We start from the raw sequence: 24,429 nt of genomic DNA, 5'->3' as shown, positions 1-24,429 counted from the left end.
CAAATTGTGAATTACAAAATGCTTATTACTTCCCTCACTGACAGAGTACAACAGCCACAAAATCTAGATTGTGAATCTGGTGCTGAAATCTCTAAATTGGGTTCTTCCCCTCATCTTCCATATAATTTTTTACGTAACATAGCCTTCTGATAGAAGTCAGGCTCTTTAAACATTCTGTGTCAAACTACCATATGCCTGTGTGTGCGCCTTCACTGCACTTGCTGATTTATGGCGACCCCATGAATTTTATATGATTTTCTTGAGCAAAGAATACTCAGAGGTGATTTTGTCAGTTCCTTCCTCTAAAATATATGCTACAGTATATCCTATATATTCTACACAGTATTCACTGGTGGTCTTCCATCTAAATACTAACCAAAGCTGATCCTACTTAGCTTCTAAAATCAGAAGGAATCTGGTACCTTTAGAGTATCCCAGAAAACAAAATCTAATTCCAATTCCAACTACAAGAGACCAGTTGAAATGAACTGGGCTTGTGTGTCACCATGCACATGTATTGATTTCTATGTGTCTTCCTTCGTTGAGACTAAAATTGGAATAATGTTTTGGATCAGATTCAGTTGCTAAATGTCACCCATTAAGCTCTCATGAATCTAGTCTATTTTAGTAATACCTTTTTACTGCCAGCGAACAACTATATGATCATCAGTGTTAGTGGCCTCAAATCAAGTCACCTGATGATTTAGTGTTACTTTCCTTGTTACAGAATAGATGGATTGACCCAGAATATTTTCAGCAGATCTAAAAATACTACTGTGATTGTTAATAGGTTTTAAATGTTTGCTATGCATATGTGTATCTTAAAGATATAGATACAGAATGTGTGTCTGCCCATCTATTTCTGTTACATAATTCAGTGATATTTTTCTTCATGTTTTCTCTTTTTACAATGCATGTTATTAAATTGCCAGAGGAGCTCCTTGTATTATCATTATCATGACTAGTTTAATTTATACTCTTTGGTGTTTCTAAAACATATTACTAATTTGGTCTGCATTTCTGATGATATTGCATCTTTCCCAATCCTGTACTTCACCCAAACAGACTGAATTTTTAATACATGCTTCCCTTTAACATGGAAGCTTCTACAGCTATATTTCCACTCTGGCAGCTTTCAAGAAAGCACTCAAGACGGATCTCTTCCGGCAGGCCTTTCCAACTTAGTTACCCTCCCCAGATACAGAGATATTTGTCCCCTCATCTGTCTATTTCCCCCCGCCAATGTTTCTGCCTATTTTTTGTTTGTTCAATGTTTTTAATGCTTTTAATGTTTTAAATGTTTTAATATTATTACTGTTTAATTCTGTTTTAGTACTGGGAATGGGAGGTGGTGGTAGGTCTAGGGTTTGATTTTTTAACTCTATTGTAATTTGTTGTGTTTTATTGTTGTAACCTGCCCGGATTCTTCGTGATTGGGCGGGCTAGAAATAAATCTATTATTATTATTATTATTATTATTATTATTATTAGAAATACCTCAAATTTTTCATCAGAATTTCCTGCACTGTAATATTTACAATTGCTTCATATTCAGAATAGCTTAACTGAATATTGACAACTACAACCCATCAATTCCAAGTATAAGATATGGTACCGTAGGATTTCTCCCTTTAATTTTTCTGGGATAAGATAAATAGGAAGTGACATATTAAGTCTTTCACATAGTTTGCTCTTACAACTACATTACTTTTTTAAAAGCAAGACATTTGAAGTCTTGCTAACACCAAGTTTGTATCTATCTTGTCTTGGAGCCTTATCGTGTGACAAAAGAAAGCCAACATGGAGCAGCAGAAAAGTGGCTTTCTCCTTGCCTCTCTGACTGCTGTTGTAGCATTTCCATTCTCTTTCTGAGGGAGATGGTAAAAAAAAAGCATGTCTTTTGTCATGCTGGAAAAATCCATTTGGCAAAATGCATGTTTTTATGACTATTTCCCTTGGGAAGGAGAGGGAAGTACTATGACAGCAAGAGGTGGGGCAAGGAGAAAACCACTTTTCTGCTGCCCCCGTCTTGGCTTTCATTTGTCATGAGATAGGGCTTTTGGTTTTTTACTGCATCTGACTAGTCCTATTTATTATTTTCTTCTATGTTCCTTACTCAATTTAATATATCCTAACTTCAGAACTAATGACTGTAGTGTAATTTGTGTTATATCTGGACATTGGGTACTTTCTAAAACAATAAAAAGAAAAAGAAAACAAAACCCTGTCTATTCTGTGGACACTTCTTTCAGTTTTTAATTCTGTACAACAAATCTAAATGAAGAGAATAGACATCTGCATTAGGGCATTCATGACGACCCAGACACACAAGAGGTATCTTTCAGTAGACGTAGGAACCGAAGAAGAAAACAGACTGCTGTTAGATATCATTTTCTCTCCAAGAAAATGTTGGTACCTTCTCTAGGACATAGAAACATGGCCTTTCCTTCCTGGTAAACACTTGTTCTAGTTCTTGAGTCAACCATTTGGCTTACATTTAATTACCTTTGATAATTCAGTATTTTGAGAATTTTCACTATTTTGTTTTGCTCAATGTTTCATTGCAGACACTGCACTAAGGGTCTTATGCTGTGACCCCTTAAACTTCTCCCAGCAACAACTTATCGAGGAGATACCTTGACACACCTGATTTTCTACATGACATTGGACATGAGTTGTAATAGTAACAAGTGAGAGATTAATCCTGTATTTCTTCCTATTCAGGATCTAAGGGCCAGGATCCAACGAAGTACATGCTTCTGTAAGCAGCAATTCTCAAGTCAGATCAGAAAGGGAGTTATCTCTCTTCTCCACTGCAGGCTCTCCCTGTCACTGCACCAGCAGGCTTGGAAATGGTCCAGAAATTGTGTGTGTGTGTGTGTGTGTGTGTGTGTGTGTGTGTGCAATGCCAAAGTACTGCATGGGCAAGGCAAGGAGGAGAAGAAGGTTCAATAGCATCGGTTCTGCCACCACACCATGGATTGAGACCTAACTATATGAGCAACATATGTACAAGTGTTTGTGTGTCTGTATTTTCTCTAACACACATACATACACACACCAAGATGATGTAAACATTTTCTAAAGATCAGTTATACAAAAGTGCTGACTATCAAAGAATATAGGCTTTGGCATAGATTAAGGATAAATAATGGATTTAAAATATCAGCAGCTAGATGATTATAAATAAAGCATTCTTGAACATTGCTAGCTTGACCTCCTCTTGGTATGGAAAGTGTTCATTTTCAGTGAAGATGGTAATAGGAACAAAACCTCAAACATTAATGGATGTACAACTTATATTATGTTTAAATTATTTAAAAGCAGGATAAAATATTTTGAGGTGATTTCTCTCTTCACATGTGCAAAAATATTATTTCTACTTTTATGGCATAGACTAGTTTCCTATAAAAATACTTGTAATAAAATACAGAAGCCACCTGATACACTTAACCTCCACCATTTTTGAGATGGTAAAGTTAATCCTTTGGATGCCATCAAATGTGTTTTAAGCAGCTATTGACTCAATAAAACCCTGTAGTCTACCAACATTGAGTTCAAAAGGCTTATGCAAGCCAATATAAATTTCTACTGGAGCTGGAAAGCAGCTATTCACTTAACTGCATAAAAACAAGGTTTTCTCTCTTCTACATCAGTGCATTTTGCATAGAGTACTTCAAAGAACATTTAGGAAAAGAGTTGTGTTTAAGCCACATAAGGAAGGGCTATTACAAAACCCTTCATAATACCCATGTAAACAAACTTCTTAGTATTCCCTCTTCTGTACAAACCAAGGGATTGAGAAGTCTTTTGTGGATTGTCTGAGGAAGAGAAGAGCAAAGCAGAACTTCATAACATCTAAAATAAGGTGCTCCCTAGGGAATGGGCAGAATGAAGCATCATGCAAGGTATTAAATCACACTGTCATTATTTTCATGTGTCTTCTTTCAGTTGGTGGTCACACTGGCTTCTTTCTGACGTAGTCTTTCTTTCTGTTGTTTAAGAAAAAAGGAACTTTATTATCATTCTTTTCTTTAATTTTCCATCTGTTCTCAAATTGCAGAGAGCATGTGGTCTAGCAGCCTTGAAGAATGGAGCGGTACAAAACCATAGTAGACATAACCTTTTTCCCCTTTATATAAAATTAATTCCTGAAGTGCCATACCAAGATGAGAATCGCAAATTTTAATACAAGCATGTTTCAAATATTTATCCAAAAGATATTTCCATTGGATTCTGGAAGATCTCAATTCATCTAAAATTAAGATAAGCTAATAATCTATTACTGTAAAGATCAGCAATGTGAATGCAAATAAGAAATTTGGAGAAGGAAAAACATATGTACATTAGGCCCTTGGTGTCCACTGGAGTTTGATTCCAGGAACCCCCCTCCCCCATGGATACCAAAATCTGCAGATGCTCAAGTCCCATTGTATACAATGGCAAAGTGAAATGGTGTCCTGTATATAAAATGGCAAAATCAAGATTTTTCTTTTGGGAATTAAAAAAAAAATCTTCAAGCTGTGGATGGTTGAATCTGTGGCTGCAAAATCTGTGGATATGGAAAGCTGACTGTATGTGTAGTTGTAGAAGCAAATAAAAAAAAAAATAGAGATATGATGTGCAGAACCCCCTTTCCTACAAAGAGAGACAATATGATGGACATGCTGAGAACTCCCTTGATGATACAAAAGAATGGGAAAGTATGTCCTGGTATGGAGAACTACCTCTGTATAGGTGCTTGTGAAGTGAAACCACTATGGTCCAGAAATCCATACATTAATTGTTGAGGCTGATAAATGACATTCTCTCTTCCAGAATCAGTCAAATGCTTGGTCTGTTACTCCAGGATGTCTCAATAATAAATGTCAGTACCTCTAAGTTTACATTTATTGCTGCTAAATTGGAGCCACTTTTATTTGGCTGGCCACTATTGGTTGCATCCAAATATGGCAAAAGAATGTTCCATTTGTCTATGTACACACACAAAAAAAGACAGCAGCCTCCACTGGATACAACCCAGTAAGCCAGGCTTGTTAACAGATAAACAGAGTGACAAATGTAGGAAAATGATAATAATGCCCTGTTGCTGCTTATCTAGCCTACGTCTCCCTTTTTCACAAATTCAAAATCATTAACCCTGGAAAACCAGTGCCTGGGATTATTTAGGGTACATAGTATAGAATGAAAGAAAGACACCAACCAATGAGAATGAGAAGAGAGAGAGAGAGGTGACAGAACCCAGACACCTTAAGGAGTAATTTTCTTCCAGGATGTTCTCCTGGGTCTCTGTAGAGACACCCTGAATTTAGCACCTCAAAGATTTTGTGAATTGGACCCTACAAAAAAGGCTTTGAAAATATATACTCTGTATATGAAAAGAATGTAAAAGCAATCAGCTTCTGAATGAATTAAAATGCTACAATTAGCTATATTTAACAAGAAACTAGAGTCTTTGTGGGTACACAACATACCAGACTGGCAGTAGGGTTGATTCTCTTGGTTTCCACTTTCTTTTCAGCAGTTAACTTGCTCACTGATTCTTGTGCCATTTTGAGTCTGAAAGAAAAAACACACAACAGATCTTTTTAGTGAAATAGAAATGGCATTTGTTTGGTATGTGAAAGCTGCTTTTCAATAGTGACTGGTAAGTCAACATGCCTAAATTCCAAGCAAGTAGATAAGCCAACTTCAAAAGGATTAAAAAGACTACTATTTTCTAATAAGAATGGTGACGGTATTAATAACTGAAACCACAACTCTTGGAGCCAATGATATAATGAAAGAAGCTCTGATTGGCACCAATGGCAGCTTTCCTCCTGGAGCAAATAGCAGCCATGGGAGAGGTATAATATAGATTGGGAACATAGTGGATACAAAGAATTAAAACCCTCTTACATGTTATGGTCTCAATTCAAGTTACTCCCCACAGTTGCCCTTTAGTAAAAAAACAAAAACAAAAAACACAGGAACCAATCACATAAGTGACATTTCCCTGCCTTAATAATATTGATACACCTCACAAAGTTGTAGGTAGATATTATAAGAACATTGTAATATCTAGATCCAAGATGTAGAGCCATGATCTGGAAGACTGTAACCAAGCCTCACATTCAAGCATTAATTATTTTATGTTTTAACCAAATCATAGTTTATATTTACATCCTAATTTATACATTTTGCTTTCTAATATTCTTACAACACAATACCACAATTCAGGATCATTCTGTAATTTCTGACTTTCAATCCTGTTTTTTTTGGAATGACAGTTCAAATAATAGTTTATAATAACTTGTTCATGGCCAGTTTATCATACAGTATCTCTTTTCTGGTTCCCAGTCTGCACGCAACCACATTCCAAAACTCCTTTCATCATTCATATGATCATCCACCTACCCTGGCCTTAGGCAACATCTTTCCTCCTGCCTTTGTCCCTCAATGACCATAGTTAAAACTGTAGTTGTCACCTCATCATCATACCCACAAGCTGTACATTTCTATGGGTATTTATACAAAGGTTCTTCCTGGGCAGCAGTTCACTCCATGCATCTGAGGAAGTAGATTAGTTCAAAGGAGGTTTGCCATTGTCTCCTCCTGAGGCTGAGAGAATGTGACTTGCCCAAGGCTACTTACTGGGTTTCACAGCTGAGCTGGGAACTGAATCCTGGTCTCTAGAATCACCATCCAACACTCAAACCACCATGCCATGCTGGCTCCCTAATCCAGTATCATTACAGCTCCATTTAGCTGTGAATTTAGGCAAGAATTCTTGCCTAAATTGGACAAAATGTTTTCCCTCCCATATTGATCCGAAGTTTAAAGCTCATTAAGAATCATAATTCAACAGGAAACTTGGTTAGCCTTAACACATCCCTTAACCATTGTGATGGCAGGAAGGGGGAATTTGTTAGAGGAGGGAAGGGACTGCAAGGAGAGCGCTTGCAACTGATGTTGAAATTTCTGTTATAGTCTTTTACTGCATGCAGGGTTCTCTGCACTGGAATTCAGGAATGTGGATTTAGTATTACAGCAATTGACCTGGCTCACCATCCATAAATGGCCCCATTTCTTTCCACATAGCAGATAAGTAAGCCTGTTCTCAAGATTACTAGCTTGGATTTTCCTCTTATTTTTATTTTATTTACTAACTACATACTTGTCATGCTTGCAGATGAGGATAAAAAAAAGAAATGCACCATAATAATTGTGGGACCAATGTTGGCAAGGACAAACTATGCAGGCTTTGTATAGTAGGTAGGCTTTGGCTTTCATTCCAAAAGTGTTTTTGGCTTTGACTATGGGTAAATGTAGGGCAACTATGCATTCATAAGGGAAGGGGTAAAGAGGACACCACTGAGGTAAGTACATTTAAAACAACTAAGCAAACAGCTAAGAAGTATGCTTGATTCTGTTTCTATAGACCCATCCTGTTTTCTGTACCTTGGGCAGAATCTAATATGACTTAATATTGGAAATTTGTGTGTGATTTATAAAGCCAGAGTACTTTCCTGCCATTTTTATTCGTTAATAAGATGGTAATTACTTCTTATTAGCTGCATGGCTAGAGATTTTCAAGAAAGTAAAATGCTTATACAAACTGTATTTGTACAGAACTGTTCTTCAACAGCTGTTTAATGTCTGTAACTTCATTACTCTTGCTTAAGGAAAGAGTCACATTACTTTCAAGAGGTCTCATTTCAAACCACTCTTAAGCAATGTGCTGATAAGAGATATAGAAATACCCTACCATTAATTAGGCATTCACTGATTATATCTCAAAAGACATCAACATACTGTTGTAAGTGACTAATGTTAGTCAGATCTTGTAGCACCTTTGAGACTAACTGAAAGAAAGAAATTGGCAGCATGAGCTTTTCTAGACTTCAGTCTACTTCCTCAGATCTACAAAAGCTCATGCTGCCAATTTCTTTCAGTTAGTCTCAAAGGTGCCACAAGATCTTTCTACGTACTGATTCTACAGACTAACATGGCTATATCTTTGAATTCTAATGTTAGTCAGATTTGTCTTACTTTGCAACGTATAAAGACTATGAACTAGGATCAAGATTATAAAACCTTCCATGAACTATCTTTTTAAAAAGTTGATGAATTCCATCCCTTGATAAAATGGTACTGTCAGTAAAGAATCATCATAATTTGACTTCACTAACAATTTCAAGAACCATGTAACTTGTAGATCTAAACTTCTATACTCTTGAAAAGAATAATATACTTATCCAACTTCTTGCAGTTTGGTTAAACCATTGATAGTTCTTCAAAATAAAAATGGTAAAATAAGTCTGGTTGAATGGGTGGTGGTTTAAGACTGGATGCTTGTATTTGATGAATGAGGAAAAGGAGATGTTCCTCAAAGGACATAAATTGATATGTGTTTTAACCAATGTTATTAAAACAAAAAGACGTGATTTTAGCTAGATTGAAAAGAAAAAAATCAACATGACTTGGCTGTGGTCTGCTTCTGAGGAATGAATGATAAAAAGGAATTGAAAACAAAGCCAAGGCTACGTACTTCCTTCACAGGATGAAGGCAAATGTCATTAACTGTAATTGAAAATGAATACTGCTAAGTTGGCTTTGGCGTAAAAATAAGTAATTCAGTTTTAACCATATTAAGTTTCAAACAACGATGGAGCATCCAAGCAGATACAGCAGAGAGGCATGATGAAACTTGCTGTTCAATGTTCAAAGAGAGCTCTGGAGTAAAAAAAGTACAATTGGGTATCATTGACGTATAGATGGTATTGAAAACCATAGGAGCTAATTGTTGGGGTATGTAGACACGTGGGGTCTAGTATACACACATGCAGAGTGGATGCACATAGACAGAAACACCTAGTAGATGACTTCTGTGTGAAGTTCTGCTCCAAGCTGCATAGGAAAAATTATCTCACGCAGACTTTGCTTATCTTGGAGAATGAATTTCTGGACAGCCGGATTCACTCAATGAGGGCTTTAATCTTGGTCTCAGAGTAAATACAAATTATGTACAAAATAGTTTTTTGTGGTTTTTTTGGACTATGTGGCCATGTTCTATGTACAGAATATCAGACTGCTCCATCTTGAATACTCACAATAGCTATACAGACAATCATAGTGTTCTGCCAACCACCACTGATATTCGCTGGGCTAAATCCATTATTAGTCTCATCTATAATAGATTCACCAAAATGAATGCAACATACTGGTGGCCACTAATTGAAGATGTTGATTATTATCCTGATTGTGATGATTTCAATGAGTCTACTCTTGCTTGAACCAACAGTAGATTTAGTCCACTGCCATACATTCCTTTTATGGATAATTTTTCTTTATTTTTTTTTTCAGAACTCTTAAGTTTGCTTTATATTCAATTGTTTTATTGATTTGTTGTTATCTGCTTGTTTTGTTTGGAACACTCCATTCCTTATTGTGAAAACTCAGTGATCCTTGATGAATTAAAATTTATATCTACTCTTTAATCCTGCATCCTGCTTAATCCACATAACACTCTTTCTTCCTAAATTATAAATTGTCAATACTTTTATGAATTTACAGGGTGGGATAGTGTAACCTGAATGAGTTGCATTAATCTGTGAGTGACATAGCTCATATCTATTTTCCACAGAAGGCACTGACCATTAATAATTCTTGAATCTTTAACTGGAATAGAGAAGGAGGGCGAGGAAGAATCTTAAGGAATGCAGTTTGTTTAAACCATGAAATTTGACCATATGTAAGGGGAATCTCTTCAAAAGAAGAATTAGGATCACTCATCATGGTGCAAAGAAGGTCAAAATATACTATGGAACAGAGAAGAAAGGTTGGTGGTGTCAGCCGTAATATTAACAAGCTTTTCAACTTCAGTGCATTTTCATATAATGTGGAAAAATGAGCAGAAGAAAATATAAGAGTTTGAAAGAACTAAATGAGTATCTGATATTTATTACAGATAAACAAGTAATTGAATTTTTAATGCTAGATTAAATGACCATCACTCATCCATACCCTAATTCTGTTTTGGGAGGTCAGATGTTCAAACCTTGAGACCTTCCAACTTGAATGAATGTAGAAATATATGGATAAATACCTAAATAAATCTGAGTGCAAGATCCAGAGCCATATGAAAAGCTTTACATTAAAAATAACATTTTTGAAAAACATGCACCTTTGCCTCCATAAAGTAAAAGAATAATTCCCCCCTTTCAAGAATACTTACAGTTGTGCCAAGGGTTAATAAGAAAAAACAACACTGCTTACTTAACCTGGTGGCCTCTTTTCATTCTTAGCATAGGGAGGAAAGAATAGGAATTAAGGCATGAAGTGATCTGATACCCAGAGACTTATTATTAGCCACAGACAGTACCTTGCCGCACAACTACTAGCAGATTAATAATAATAATAAAAAATAACAAACTGTTTATTTATATACCGCTTTTCCTTGAGATCAAAGCAGTTCACATCAGGTAAAACTATGACAAACGTCATAATACAGTATAAAAGCAGTTAAAACTGCTTGGACCTTAAATCAGTGAATGATATTAAGTGCTTGCTGGCATTATATACTATCACCATAAAATCAAAGTCCATTGTGGTGATCCAAATTTTTGGAATCTGCCAAGGGTGCTCATGTAGTTCAGTAGTAACAGATGTATAGAAAATTACACTACAAATGACAGCGGTATGTTCCAAACTTAGCTTTTCTGCATCATTTTATGTATTTAAGTTGGAATTGTGAGTGTGTGTGTGTGTGTGTCTATCAGTCTGTTCCAGTTATACTATATTAATTGATTACTATGATCACAGAGTCACAAGCCTTGGACTGGCATGCTATTAGTGGCATATGCATATGTAATTTAACCTTACAGCTGTGTATGTCTATTTGTAGTCACTGTGGAGGATGGTATTCCCTTCTTCCCTGCACAGTGACCAAAAGCCCTCCCCATAGACCTATTGTACAGTCACTGAAGCCCTCCCAATGACCATTTTATGCTTAGTGGAGAGCGGCAGGAAGACTCATAGAAGCATCTGGCTATGATTTTGTAGCCAGAGGTGAATGATTAAACAATTCTCTGAGACCTCTGAAGGACCCTGGTGGACCTGAGCAGATGATATAATTGTATTGCATCCAATTCCTGTGACATGGACATTTGTGGTGTCCATTTTGGAATACAATAATTTTTTTTGACTGTCAACATTGCGGGGTGGGGATCCTCAAGTACCTTCTAAAATGCCCTTGGGCCACACTTCCCTACCCCATCTCCAAGTAAATGTACAAAATATTGTATTTTCAGTGCTCAGAAAATGTAATGTCCCACTAACAGAAGTGCTTCTTTAGAGGAAGACAGATGAATCTTCCACAACAGCTAAGTAACAAGTGGGTACTTCCCAACTAAGAAATAGAGTCATAGAGTCACAGAGTAATAGAGTTGGAAGAGCCCGCAAGGGCCATCCACTCCAACCCCCTGCCATGCAGGAAATCCAAACAGATGGCCATCTAGCCTCTGTTTAAAGACTCCAAGGAGGGAGATTCCACTACACTCTGAGGGAGCGTGTTCCACTGTTGAACAGCTCTTACTGTCAGGAATAGGAAGATGGAAGCTGAAAATAGGAAGATGGAAGCTGCAAAGCTTTACTATATCTACACTAAAATCAAGCTGATTAAAAAAAATTACAGATAAAAAACCCAGACTCTAATATGATTGTGTGTTTGTTGCTGTTAAATGCCCTCAAGTCAACCACGACTTAAGCCGTCCCTGTAGATGAGACATCTCCTTGTCTTCTACTGCTCTGCTTACGTTTTGCAGACTCAGGCCCGTGACCTCCCTAATTGAAGTGTGCGGTCTTTCTCTCTTTTATGCTCAAACGTTCCCAGCTTTATTGTTTTTTCTACCAAGTCATGCATTCTGATGATGTGGCCAAAGTACTACATCCTCAACTTTATAATCTTGGATTCTAGGGGTATTTCAGGCTTGATCTGTTCAAGGACCTATTTGCTTGTTTTGATTGATTGTGTATGATATGATTGTGTATATTGACATGTAATGTCACATCAGTGTAGTATTAAAAATACTTACTGAAGTAAAATGATACTGCTGCACTATTTCATTAAAAATTTTGCTGAATGAATCACTCAAATTATTTTTATTTAGTCAAACATTTCAACTTAAGACTGTATTTATCCATCAATCTATATCCAATGCACCCTTTCATATATTTATGCCACTTTGACAATTCAGGAATTTCAGCTTAATTGAGTTGTGGTTTGAATTCTAAATGCATTTATTAGCTATATGTAAGGTTTATTTTTATGCATACCCTCAGATTCTTCTGTGTTATGAAGATTTGGTCTTGGGGGGAAAATCAGCTATATTACATTGGCAGCTAATTTATTTTCATGGTGAGTTAAGTGTAAGGCAGTATGGTTTAAAATGTTTCCTTTTCTTAAAATGTCTGATAAAAATCTAATTAGATTTCTACACTTTTCTTAACATTAGAAGTCAAGTCATTTTCAGACAAAACAAATTCTTATAGCACAGCTGAGTACTTGGTTAAAACAGCCACTCAAACCATCTTTTCTTAAGTCTTTTAAGAGACATTTCACTGTCCTCAGAATAACCTCAGAATAGTCTATTAATGGAAAATGTAAATGCAGATGACAAAAATATCACATAATCAGACGTCAGTGATATTTTGGCATGCTACTGATTATTTACAGAATTCTACTCATGGAGCACTCCTGATAGAGGAATAATGGGGGGCCATTGTCACTAATCCCTCTTTTCCTCTAAGGACCCTGAAAAACGGCAGGATGCTTGAGAACATTTTGGGCACAGGAGGAATGTAGAACCTTCAATTACCAACTCTTCATTTCTTCAGTAGAAGCCACCAATGGATTCCAGTCCTTCTTATGAATGGGAATCAAGTCTGGGTCCAGTCTTGTAATCTATATACTATGTAGTCTATATTACCCCCCCTACACAATTTTACTGTTTGCCAAAGATGTATTTACTGAGAAGCCAGTGTGGTATAGTGGTTTGGTTCCCGGTTCAGTCATGGAAACCCACTGGGTGACTTTGGGCACATCACACACTCTTAGCATTAGAAAACCCTATGAAAGATTCATTTCAGGGTCTCCATAAATCAGTAATTACTTGAAAGCACATGACAACAACGACAACATATATTTGACCAACATGCTAATGAAAAGCTTTCAGAATTTAAACCAAAACTCATGGTATCTCATCAAATCACTTGATAAACATATTTGAATATTATATGTGTGACCAAACAACATCAAAGTGTGGTCAAGATGGCAAAAGTTATTAATGAGAAAGAACAGACAAGTTAGGAGAGGCAGCAATGGTTTGCTTTTGTCTGAGCCTTAGAAAGCCCATGTAGTGTAGTGGGTGATAACAGTCAAATAGTAACAGAAAATAGCAATATGATCAGAATAAATGACTGCAAATAAAAGAAAGGAAAACCAGCATGGTATAGTGATTGAGTGCTGGACTATGACTTTTAATAATAGGTTTTGAATCCCCACTCAACCATGGAAATCCACTGGATGACTTAGGGCATCAGAGGAAGGCAAAATTAACTATGAAATCTCCCAAGCCTGTTGATCCCTCCTTTTGTGTTTGTGTGGGCTCTTTTGACATCAGGAGTGGCACTCTGCTATCTGAATTTGATAGGAGACAAATCACACCTAAAGTGTAATTTACAGTATGTATTTCTTCTATAATGCAGTGTATTACAGATTACAATAAGAGCTACCACATAAAGGACAAAAAACCTCAATTGTGCAATAATTAGCTCAACTTATTCTTGATTTTTTTTAAAAAAAATCAAACTCAGAGGTGAGTTTGTCTTTAAAATAGTTTTAACTAAGCTTAATACAGTCATAAGATGGTGGGAGATGCCGCGGCATGGAGTTTGATGTCCACAGCAGGATATCTAGAAGTGGTGCTGTAAATTCAGTGTGGGATTGCAACACTGTGCTAAGTGTGGCCTGAATCTTGCAGGCTTCCCTTTGATGCAAGTGTAGTATATTAACTGGAAAAAGCATTCACTTTTATTTGTCTGTCCTGTCTACAACAGCAATCTCGCCTCATTTAATGTAGTCCAACATGAAAATGCAAAGAGAAGCAATCTGTTACAAATTAGCACAGCTCCGCTTTCATTTTACTAGCTAGTAATTGGAAGGGGTTAAGAAAGTGTAATTTATCAGATTATATGTGTTTATCTTTTTGCAGGGACAGCATCCCTTTGGTGAATTTTCCTAGTTACCCTGAGGGAATAATCTTTCCTTGATGTTCATTTGATCTAAAAGAAAACAATGACGCCTGTGAAATATGGGAGTATAATTTGTTGAGTTTGAAAAGGAACAGTTTCCCAGACTTCTAAAAATGGTATTAATGACTTTATTAGAACCTTACCTTTCTTTGGAAATGTTTTTGCTCTCTCGTTTCCAAATGGTCTTAAAGTCGCTGCAGAACTCATACCACACCGTGAAAACGTAGTTTGGCGTAGTTTCCTTTTCACCAGATTTTGGCTTTATCCCAAAATACCCCACCATTTCTTCAAAGCTGCAGTGTTGGGGAGAAAAGATTGTCAACACATAAACTCACTGGGGAAGTTCAGTTTCGTTAAGGGCAGATTTCTGACCCAGTACCCTAGGCTGGCAATTAACATAAATCTGCCATAACCTAAGGACTGTACTAGCAATGAATAGTAGATGTGGTGCAACTTCCAAACTTGCTTTTTATGCATTGAAACAAAAATAACAACACTGTTTGGGTAGGTACATACAGAATACACACTATAAGATAGTGAGGAAGGAGATATTGTAAAAGAAGAAGATATTTTAAAGATTCTGATCATAAAGCAACAGCTGTATTGTTTTACACTGATTTTTAAAAATTTGAGTTTCTTCTGCTGGGAAGCCTCAAATGTATTTGTGTCCTACCTACAATACAAAACTCATTTTTAGTTCTTTTATGTATCCTGTTTTTTAATTTCAACTGTATAATTAATTGTTTTTATGACTGTATTTTACAATGAATTTATGCTGTTCTTTAAAAGATATTAACATACTGGCTCTTTTGTTACTATTATTTCTGTTTTCCATGTATATTGTTGTTATCTGGCTTTATTTTATTGTGGTGTCATTTTATCCTGGAACTGGTTTCTGTTTTTAAGTAGTCTCTGTAAGACACTTTGAATATTTTCTATAAATTACTATTTTTTCTAAAATTACAAAAAGGTATAGGTTTTATCCATTTATTACTAAAATATAAGCTATTATCTGTTCATTCAAAGCAAGGGCAAGAAACTGAAATGGGAAGAAGGAAATATTCTGCCCCACATTCTTCTGGTGAGTCATATGTGTTTGAAAATCTGTTATTATATGGGTAAAAATGAATTTGGAAGTGACTTCTGGTTTCCATTTTCATTCTTCTGCAACTAATTTTCACAGGATTCTTTGCTTTTTGCCACTTTAGGAGTTATTTGTTGCCATTTGGGGGACAATTTTTGCCCTTCCAATAGGGTGGACTTGGCTTTGGTAGATCTGATGGGAATCTGGATGCTCACAAAAAAGCCTCTGGGAGCTGTGGTTTCTCAACTCCTGATCTGAAGCAACGGGAAAGTCACCATTTGATATTACATTTAAGTCTAAAGATATAATGCCCTGAAAATAAATGATTTTATTTGGGGCCAGCACCAGGAGTGAAAAAGTTGTGCATTTGTCAAGAGTCACAACCCTGGAGCTGGCCCATCGACAAGACGTGGTCCAGGAGGACCGTGACATTGGCTTCCCTTTTTCCCTTGCTATTACTGCTTGTCTAGCTGTGTCCTAAACAGAACAGAAAAACAGAACCACCACCCCCCTCAAAAGGGGAGAAGAAGCAAAAGGGAAACATCTCTGCAAAGGTATGTGAGCATTTTACCAGCGAGCATTTCACCAGTAAGGAGACAGCTCCATAAATGATTCTGGACTCAGCAAATTGCTGGAGTGAAAGTCTTCTCTTCATCATTAATTAATTTTTAATATTTGAAAATTATATCATTCATTTTACAATATCTGTCTTTCTAGGAGAGCTTGGAAAGTGAATTTTGAGAAAAAATATAATGATACGCTGAAGAAATCCATAATGGCATAGTAGTAGGATGATGCTCTGGGCCACAAAGTGTCATCCAACCACTGCTCTTTTAAATATGGTTTCAGCATGTCATTACAGTTGGCCCTCCATATTCACTGGAATTAGGGGTGCAGGACCCCTGTGAAAGCGGAAAACTGTCCTCTTGGGTTAAATAAATAACATTTTTTTTAAACCTGATAGAATACCTTTTTAGGAATCTCTAGATTCTCCAGCATAACTCTGTGGCTAACATCTGGTGGAAGATGACTACAGAATTGTACAGGAGGACCTACAGATGCCTAGAGAAGTGTTTTCTCTAGGAACCTCTAGGTTCTGCTGTGTGACTCTATGGTCAACCTCTGGAAGAGTTGTACTGGATGACCTAGAGATTCCTAGAGAGAACATATTAATCGAATCCACAAATAATCAAATCTGCAAAAGTCAAATCTGCAAATGTGGAGGGCCAATTGTATACTAGTTGTTTGCAAAAGCAATCATCAAAGTTCTGCAATATAGTTTCAGAATGGGGAATCATTATTTTTCGCTGTATATTAGTTTTATGTGTATGTAGTGAGGCTTTTAAAGCTTCTAACTATCAAAGCCCTTCATGCTGCTCTGAAAGTGAGTCCTGAAATTAGAGGGCCCTGGGGAAGTAGGTGTTCTAGGCAGGAGAGGGTACTGCAATTGCACACGGAGACAGAAAGCTTCTACAATTGTGTGTGGAAGCACACTCTTCTATCGTAGAAGTCAGCAACTATCCTGGCTTGGAACAATATGCCACAGGCGATGTATACTAAAAGCCACAATTTCAACAGGTTCTTTGAAAGGCCTTAGATTTTTCAAATTTAATTTTTTTACAATTACAACTACGACAGCATTTACCTAGATGCTCTTTTTGATAAACAAATAACCTATTATGTGATAAAACCGTTGCTGGACCATACAATTACTTGCTCTCCCCAGCCTCTTAAAAGAAAAACAAAAACCTTCTGTAAATATAATTGCGAGATAATTGGTATTTATATATTGGATTTGTTCATGATTGTTATTCATTTTCTATTTCCTTTTCTATTTTGCAAGCATTGTTCTTTTATTTATGTTGAACTGCAATCACTTGAATGTTAGTACTCTCAAACTGTAACTCCCTAACTTTGAATGTCTGTGTTTTGTTGCCTTAATTGATGTTTTGAGGAGAGTTTTCCACATTTTGGAATCTAAGCTCATTAGCATATTAATATTTCTGAATCACTGTATGTACAAGCTTTGTATTCATAATACCTTCTGAAGTAGACTGTGTTTGTTGAAATGGGCAGATACTGGAAGAGCATAATTTACAGCTTTATTACTAGAATTTGTATCTCTACTATCTTATTATATTATATGTGAAATTTTTAATCAATAAAAAAACAAACAAACTCCAATCTGGAGTGCATAGTAGAGCATCCTAGCCCTATCCACTTCAATGAAAAAGAATGTCAAATCAACATGTGAGGAGGTGACAGTGCTAGGTCTGCTCCTTTGTCTTCAGTTTCATTGCTCTCATCATATTGCTTCCTTTAAAAAAAATTGGTGTTTCCAATCACCCAGAGAGCATCAATGCATAGGATAGCTCTCATATTTAGAATTACTCGTTTTCACATGAAGCAAGTGGCAGAATTGGAGACAGAAGGAGGTAGGGCCAAAGTGCTCTCTCTCTCTCTCCTTTCTGCATATTGATTCAACACATTTTTTAAATTGGATAAGAACTGTTTTGTCAAAATAACTAATGAGCTGTTTTGTCTAGAAAGTCTATCAAGACTCCATTATGGAGTTTATTCCTGAAGATAAGTACATGAAAATGTTGGAGGTGTGAGAATATATTCAAAATAACACATGTTATTGCAAATTAAGTTACATTTAAACTCACTGAAATGCATTTCAAGATGAAAAAGGAGCTTCTGGTAAATATAATGCATAATGTTAAAGAAACTGAGAAGCTTACCACTTTTGTACACTCTCCAAATGGCTCTCTTCGGTCTTGTGTTCTTCTACAGCTACAAAAAAAAAAAAATCATTTCATAAATCAGATCACATAAATATAAATCTTTATATTTAAAGATGTTTTAAATTTCACATTGTCTTGTACCAAAGTGGACTGTTTTGAGTATTACAGTGCTGACAGTACAGTGTACAACTGTACAGGATTTTGGAGGGAGAAGAGATGCTTTCTTAGATCACTGTGTCCTGAAAATGTGCTTGGATTGTGAAGCCCAACCCCATCTAAGAAGTGTGTGTACAAACATTCTCTGGGCTCTGAACTCCACTAGAAGCACATGCAGCTCTAAAGACGTGCTCTATTTGTGAGAAGGGTGCTACCTCATTATAAATTGCATCTCATTCACAAGTGAGGACATGCAAAACAAATGTTTCCTTCCTTTCCATTTAGCTACTTCATGCTGAAAGTGAGCACACCAAGATAGCTGAACAAGTACCTTCTTGCAAACTCATCATGTTTTCCTGCTACTGATTGTTTGTTCCACAATTGCTGCTACATGGTATGTGAAGAGGAAGGATAGTTAGATATTAGTGTGGTATGGGGGTACTGTTGCTTTATTACCTGAAACCCATTTGTCCCACTTCCAAATTGATGTCTGAATGTTCCCTTTATAATGAACATTCAATAATGTCCCCCACTTAAGCTCCAGATTTCCAGTAATTCAGGACTTTTGATTCATTCCTTTATGAAACACAGAAGTCTTTGGGAAGACATTTATTTTTTATTGTAAGCATAATGCACAACTGTCATAAAACAGTCAAAGCTATGGTTCACAATGGAATTTCAAAATGCTGCTCTTTTCCTGCTAGAAAGGACAAATATAGAGATGCCAACAAAGATCTTTTCCAGGACTGGAGGTATCAAAGAAAGATCCTTCAGTTCCTGACAAGAGACACAATCCATTTATTCAAACAGTTTGGACTCATACCAGGAGAGAAAGATGTGCTCTTTTATCCATTCTAACCAAAAATGAATCTCCTGGGAAATCTCTTCTGGAACTTTAATGTGACACACTCTCTCAAGCACAAGGCAGGGAGCTATGTCATATAACAACTGAATTTCAGGGGGAATTTCTTTTCCATAGAATATATCATTAATGCCATTTATTTAGTGACATAACAGATCCTTTCTCACGCAAGTCAATGGAAAGAAGCACTCCTTGAGTAATAAGGAGAAAGAAAATAGTCCAGTGGATGTCTGAGATTACTCCTATGGCACCTTGATGCTTATGGGTGCCATTTGTTACAGACCCCAGTATTACATCACCCAGTAATTCAATGAGAGTTGCTGTCACAATGGATGACAATCATACACCATCAAGCAAAATAAAAATGTCACACAGAAATGATTTCAGGATAGAATATTATGTTTCTAATAATAATAGGAATATAAACCTAGCTAGAAGATTATTGATTACAAATTCCATAAACATAGTCATTTTGATATGATGTAGCAAAACTAACAAGAGAAAGGGCACATTACAGACCAACAAATGAACACTTTCACACCCTACTGAAATAAGTACTTCAGTTTCTGTTGTTTTAATGAATTCCATTCTTTGAAATTATATAGACTCTTCAGAGGGAGAAAGCAATTATGTATATGCATTCCTCTTCACACATTCGGACAGCTGAAGTGTATTGGGAATCTAATGCATACTATTATGTGCGTGCATTAGAATTCATGCAAGAAGTCTCAGTCAAAATGTTTAACTTTTGAATGTATACTTTTTGAAACCAATCTTAGGGGTTTGACAGACTGCCCCCCCTTTCCTAGCTGGATCAGGGCCATGTCATGGCCCCAATCCGGCCTTTTGAAAGGGCGCCATAGCCATGGCAGCACGGGTATATGGCACTCTTTTAGCACTGCATCATATGGATGCATCGTATGGATGCAGTGCTGGAGGCATGCCATGACACCACATGCCGTGTGGAGTGGCACGCTGTGTCAAGGTGCTCTGGGGAGGGGGGGGCGGAATTGGGCATGTGTTGTGAGGATGCTATGCCTTGACTCTGCTCCCATGCTAGCCTTTCAGGCCGGTGTGTACAGGGCCTTAAGAAACCTAATTAAAACAGAAAATAAACTCTATAGTCCAGAACTAAGACTGTCTTGCATTAAAAGTCCTATCTACTTATCCATAGCAGGTATCAAATTCTCCTAATTTCTCTGTAATTCACCGTTACAGTAAGAAAAGAATGGTTTAAGGAGCCCTGGTGGTTAAATGCTGGTACTGCAGCCACTCACAGCCACAAGGTTGTGAGCTCAATCCCAGACAGACCTTCAGGGTCCACACAGTCCTCCATCCTTTCTTAAGTTGGTAAAATGAGTACCCATCTTGTTGGGGGCAATTGGCTTACACACGCTTAGGGAGTGTTGGTTCACTGACAAGCAGTATAGAAATGTACTTGCTATGGCTATTGCTATTAAATAAAATTTTAAATTTTAAGCAAAACAGCAGCAGAAGAAACCAATACACAGGACAGTCAGGCAATACAAAGTGTACAGCCAGGACCTCTTGGGGCACTTTTCAAAACTGAAGAGTTAAGGTCCAAATGGACGTTAATTCTTTATTTAAGTCTTTTCAGTAAAGATAATGGTAAACCATCCTTTGGAAAGACACCTTGGTCTCGGTTTGATCAGCTAACACAGAGTGAGAGGTTGTCCCTGAACCCAGATGTCGCTACCATCCTAAGTTGGACCGTCTTCCTGCAAAGCTCTCTGTGTAACTCTCCAAGGCTCACGTATTTGTACTGATTGATTATATAGTTACCATTACATAAATAAAATGTAAAAAACAAGATAATGATATAATATGACATTTTAAAATTGTAATTTTTTTCTTCAGCATAGAAAAAATGGTTATGATAAAGCAAAGTAGTCAACTTTAGGATTATGCAGGGTAAAATGTTTTGTTTGTTTCATAGGAAAAATAGACAGATCCAGCTAAAAAGCCAAGAAAATATCTGAAGGCCTACATGTTTGCTAACCTTTATAAACCAATGAATATGTAAAATATTGACACCATAGTACTAGTACAGTTTATTCATGACAACCAAATACAGGTTATAGCCATCAAATTACAAAAATAATTTAACCCTTTAAAACTTCCACAGTCAATTAGCTCTATAACATATAGAGCAAAATGTTTACATTAAAATTATATGTAAAATAATGGAAGGGGGCTGTGAGGGCTTTTTTGGGTGGGTGGGAGGGAGACAAAGGACTGTCAGAAATGCAGGAACTGCTCCTTGGTTCCCTGTGTCTTGGACTGATGTAATACCTGATCCCCTCTCTTATAGGCTCTCTAAATAGTATATAATTAGGGAGAACTATATCACTTAAAGTGCAAGCCAGAAGCAAAATTAAACAACTGGGTCTTTAAATAGACAGTGATACATCAAGACGAAGGCATGCAATCCTCCTGAGTTAAAGACTTCCACTGTTAGCAACTGAGAAAGCCATCTTAATAGCCACAACTCAAATGGCAATGGGACATGTTGCAAAGCCTGAAATCCTCTGTGGATCATGCAACAGAAGATTTTTTAAAATGTTCAGTTCCCAAACAACTAGTGATTTTAAAAGTGATGCCCCCTTCACCTCCCCTTTTACCCCTGCCACTTCTTTGATTGTCTGTTTTGTGTATATTGTACTCATCTTCATGAGAGATGTCATGGTTTCTCTTTTGGGCATTGCCATTCTTGGGTAAGGCAGTACCATCCCTTTTAAATGCACAACTGCAATGGGGCATTTACATGCACAATTAGGGTTAGAGTTTGGAAAGAGTGCCCTTTACAGCTGCCCTGGCATTGGTGCATTTATATGTACATGCAACAGTGTACACTTTCTGGAAGGAAGTGGAAAAATCCAGCTCTCTATTAGTCTTGTAGCACAGTTTTGGTGCCGTCCAGAATCCTGCTAATTTTGACTGTCTGTTTCACCCCATAGTCTGATGTTTTCCCTACTTTATCTATGTCTAGCCTTGCAGTGGTAACATATGTGCTACTAGATCTATATTAGGCAGAAATTAATAATAGTGCCCCCTGAAGTGGACTTTTTAGCCTAACATTTGACTTATCCATCCTAGTAAGTCTTCTCGGAGTCTACATATTTTTGGACATCTTTGTTTAAAAATGGATAACACTGCCTATAAGTCAATCAAAATAGTCTACGTTAGTTTACTACACAGTTATGTCTTTTAATATAAACAGCATTTTTTTAAAAGAAGAAACTTTTGAAAGAATGTTTTTTAAAGGAAGTTTGAGCTAAGATGATGAAAGATTATATTTTAAATTATGTTTTTAAGGAGTACCTTCTCTTTATCAATATGAGCCTTATTACATCACAACATTATAATGTCATAGCAATGCATTAGTCCTGCTATTGCCCCAGCCTTATCACACAGTGTTGTTGGTTTTCTGTTGTTATCTCATGGAAGTTTGTTTGGAAACTGTTTCTTTTTATTAACACAAAAAACCCATTAATGATCTCATTTCCTGCTTCTGTGGTGCTACAGTTACCTGTGTAAAAATTCAATTGTGCTTTTATGCTGGGTGGGCAGGGGGGTAGTCTGTGGATGGGGGGAATTAAAAGGAGTGGAAGCCGAGAAAGAGAAACTTTGCTTAGTGTCCTCCAGCTCCTTTTCCAGCGGAGTAACTCAGTTCCCAAGTCTGACTCTCTCTCGCCCAGGAAAACACACACATACAATCACACACACAAACATACCTCTAAATGTCAGCAGAAAAGAGTCTTACAATTAAAGCAGCATTTATTTGATTGTTTTGCCTGTTCCTAACTGATCAAACAATTAATTGCTGGCAGATTAATCATTAATTTAGTAGATGGCTTTCATCTGCCAGTAATTAATCAAGTGTATCCTGAATCAAGAAATTCTCTCCCCCTACAAGTAAAAAAAAGGGCTTTTAAAACTTAGATCTACTTTTAATTTATATTTTTTTGTTGGGGGGGGAAATCTGTGTGTGTTATGTGTGCACTAAACTAGGAAGTGTGGTGGTATTGGGTGGTCAGTGCCAAATGCTGCATGTGTTACAGTTGTAGCACAAATGAAGACTGCAGTGTTGGAAAGATTATGAAGGTGAGACAGAGAAGGGGGGCAATCCCTACTGCAGTGCTTCTGAAAACAATGCTATGTTAGTGGGAGAAGAGTGCAATAAGGCCCTAAAATACTGGTGCTCTCAGAAGTGGATGTGTTTCTCAAAATTTACCATCTTTAAAAGGCTACTACAAAATTCAAATGCCTATTTTTTAAAGAGCACTAGAATACTACAAAAACATTTTCCCCCAAATGGCTCTTGTGTATGTTAAAATTGTACAGTTAATATAAATTTACATTTACATTAATCATTCATTACTTCCCATTCTTGGTTATCAGCAGTAACCTTGAGACACATTTATTATTTAAGATAACAGAAATGTATGCTTTCCATTTTTTTTTTGTATTCCAAATAGAAAGTTTTTGGTTGAACTTTCTAAGATCATTAAACATGCCCAAAGAGTTTAGGAAACTGGAAAATCAGTTTTAATGTCTTTTAAACAGTCTAAGTTTAAAACCAATCTGTTCTTCATTTCACAAAATGAAGTAGGCAGATTTAGTAAAGCTACACTCTTCTACTGTAAAAGAAAGGGAAAAGAAAAGAAGACATCAGCACATTCTTATTGAGGGACAAGTGCCCAAATGAATGATGGCCAATGAGAATAGGAATCAGGTCTTCTCTAAATCATGAGACTGTTGTAAATACCAAACTAACAAGTAAATTGGTTGTTAGACTTGAATGTTAGAGAATCGGTAATTGTATGAAAGAACAGAATAAACTGTTTGAAGTATTTTAGAAAATAAAAAAATAAAAAGCATGGGACTACCTCCTCTTGTGGGATACTTACAATGATTTATGAAACTGAGGTTGTTTCTGCTCAGTGGGCTTTGTAAAGATTGACTTCATATGATCAGACAAAAATACAAGCGTGCAAGATGTGTTGGACCTTCATAGATCAAAACATATCCAAACTAAAATTTTGAAGAATACTTAAAGGGGCAAGGAAAATGAATATAAAGAACAGCAGCTTTTGGTTTCATATAGTTCCCCTTCCTCATTAGGGCATTTTCCTTTTACAAAGTAAGCCACCTCTGGTGGTCGGGAGCAGAGGCTCATTGTAAATGCACAGCAGGATAGTGGCAAACCTGAGATTAATTCTCCATAGATTTATATAGACTTTTTCCCACTGTTAATTGCTTTGTAC

The 24,429-nt window shown here is 36.6% G+C and overlaps 1 protein-coding gene across 1 annotated transcript in view; it reads right to left on the bottom strand.

Moving 5' to 3' along the window:
- Positions 1-1,470: 1,470 nt before the first annotated feature.
- FMN1 (formin 1) overlaps positions 1,471-24,429 on the bottom strand; it is a 170,117-nt gene continuing 147,158 nt past the window's right edge. Inside the window, 4 exon segments of the mRNA XM_042446233.1 lie at positions 1,471-3,992; positions 5,475-5,559; positions 14,436-14,585; positions 18,121-18,172. Coding sequence (XP_042302167.1) covers positions 3,948-3,992; positions 5,475-5,559; positions 14,436-14,585; positions 18,121-18,172 — 332 coding nt within the window. The 3' untranslated portion in view covers positions 1,471-3,947.

This window comes from Sceloporus undulatus, chromosome 1 (genome assembly GCF_019175285.1).
Source record: "Sceloporus undulatus isolate JIND9_A2432 ecotype Alabama chromosome 1, SceUnd_v1.1, whole genome shotgun sequence".
NCBI lineage: Eukaryota > Metazoa > Chordata > Lepidosauria > Squamata > Phrynosomatidae > Sceloporus > Sceloporus undulatus.
This window is presented reverse-complemented; position numbering and strand designations above follow the sequence as displayed.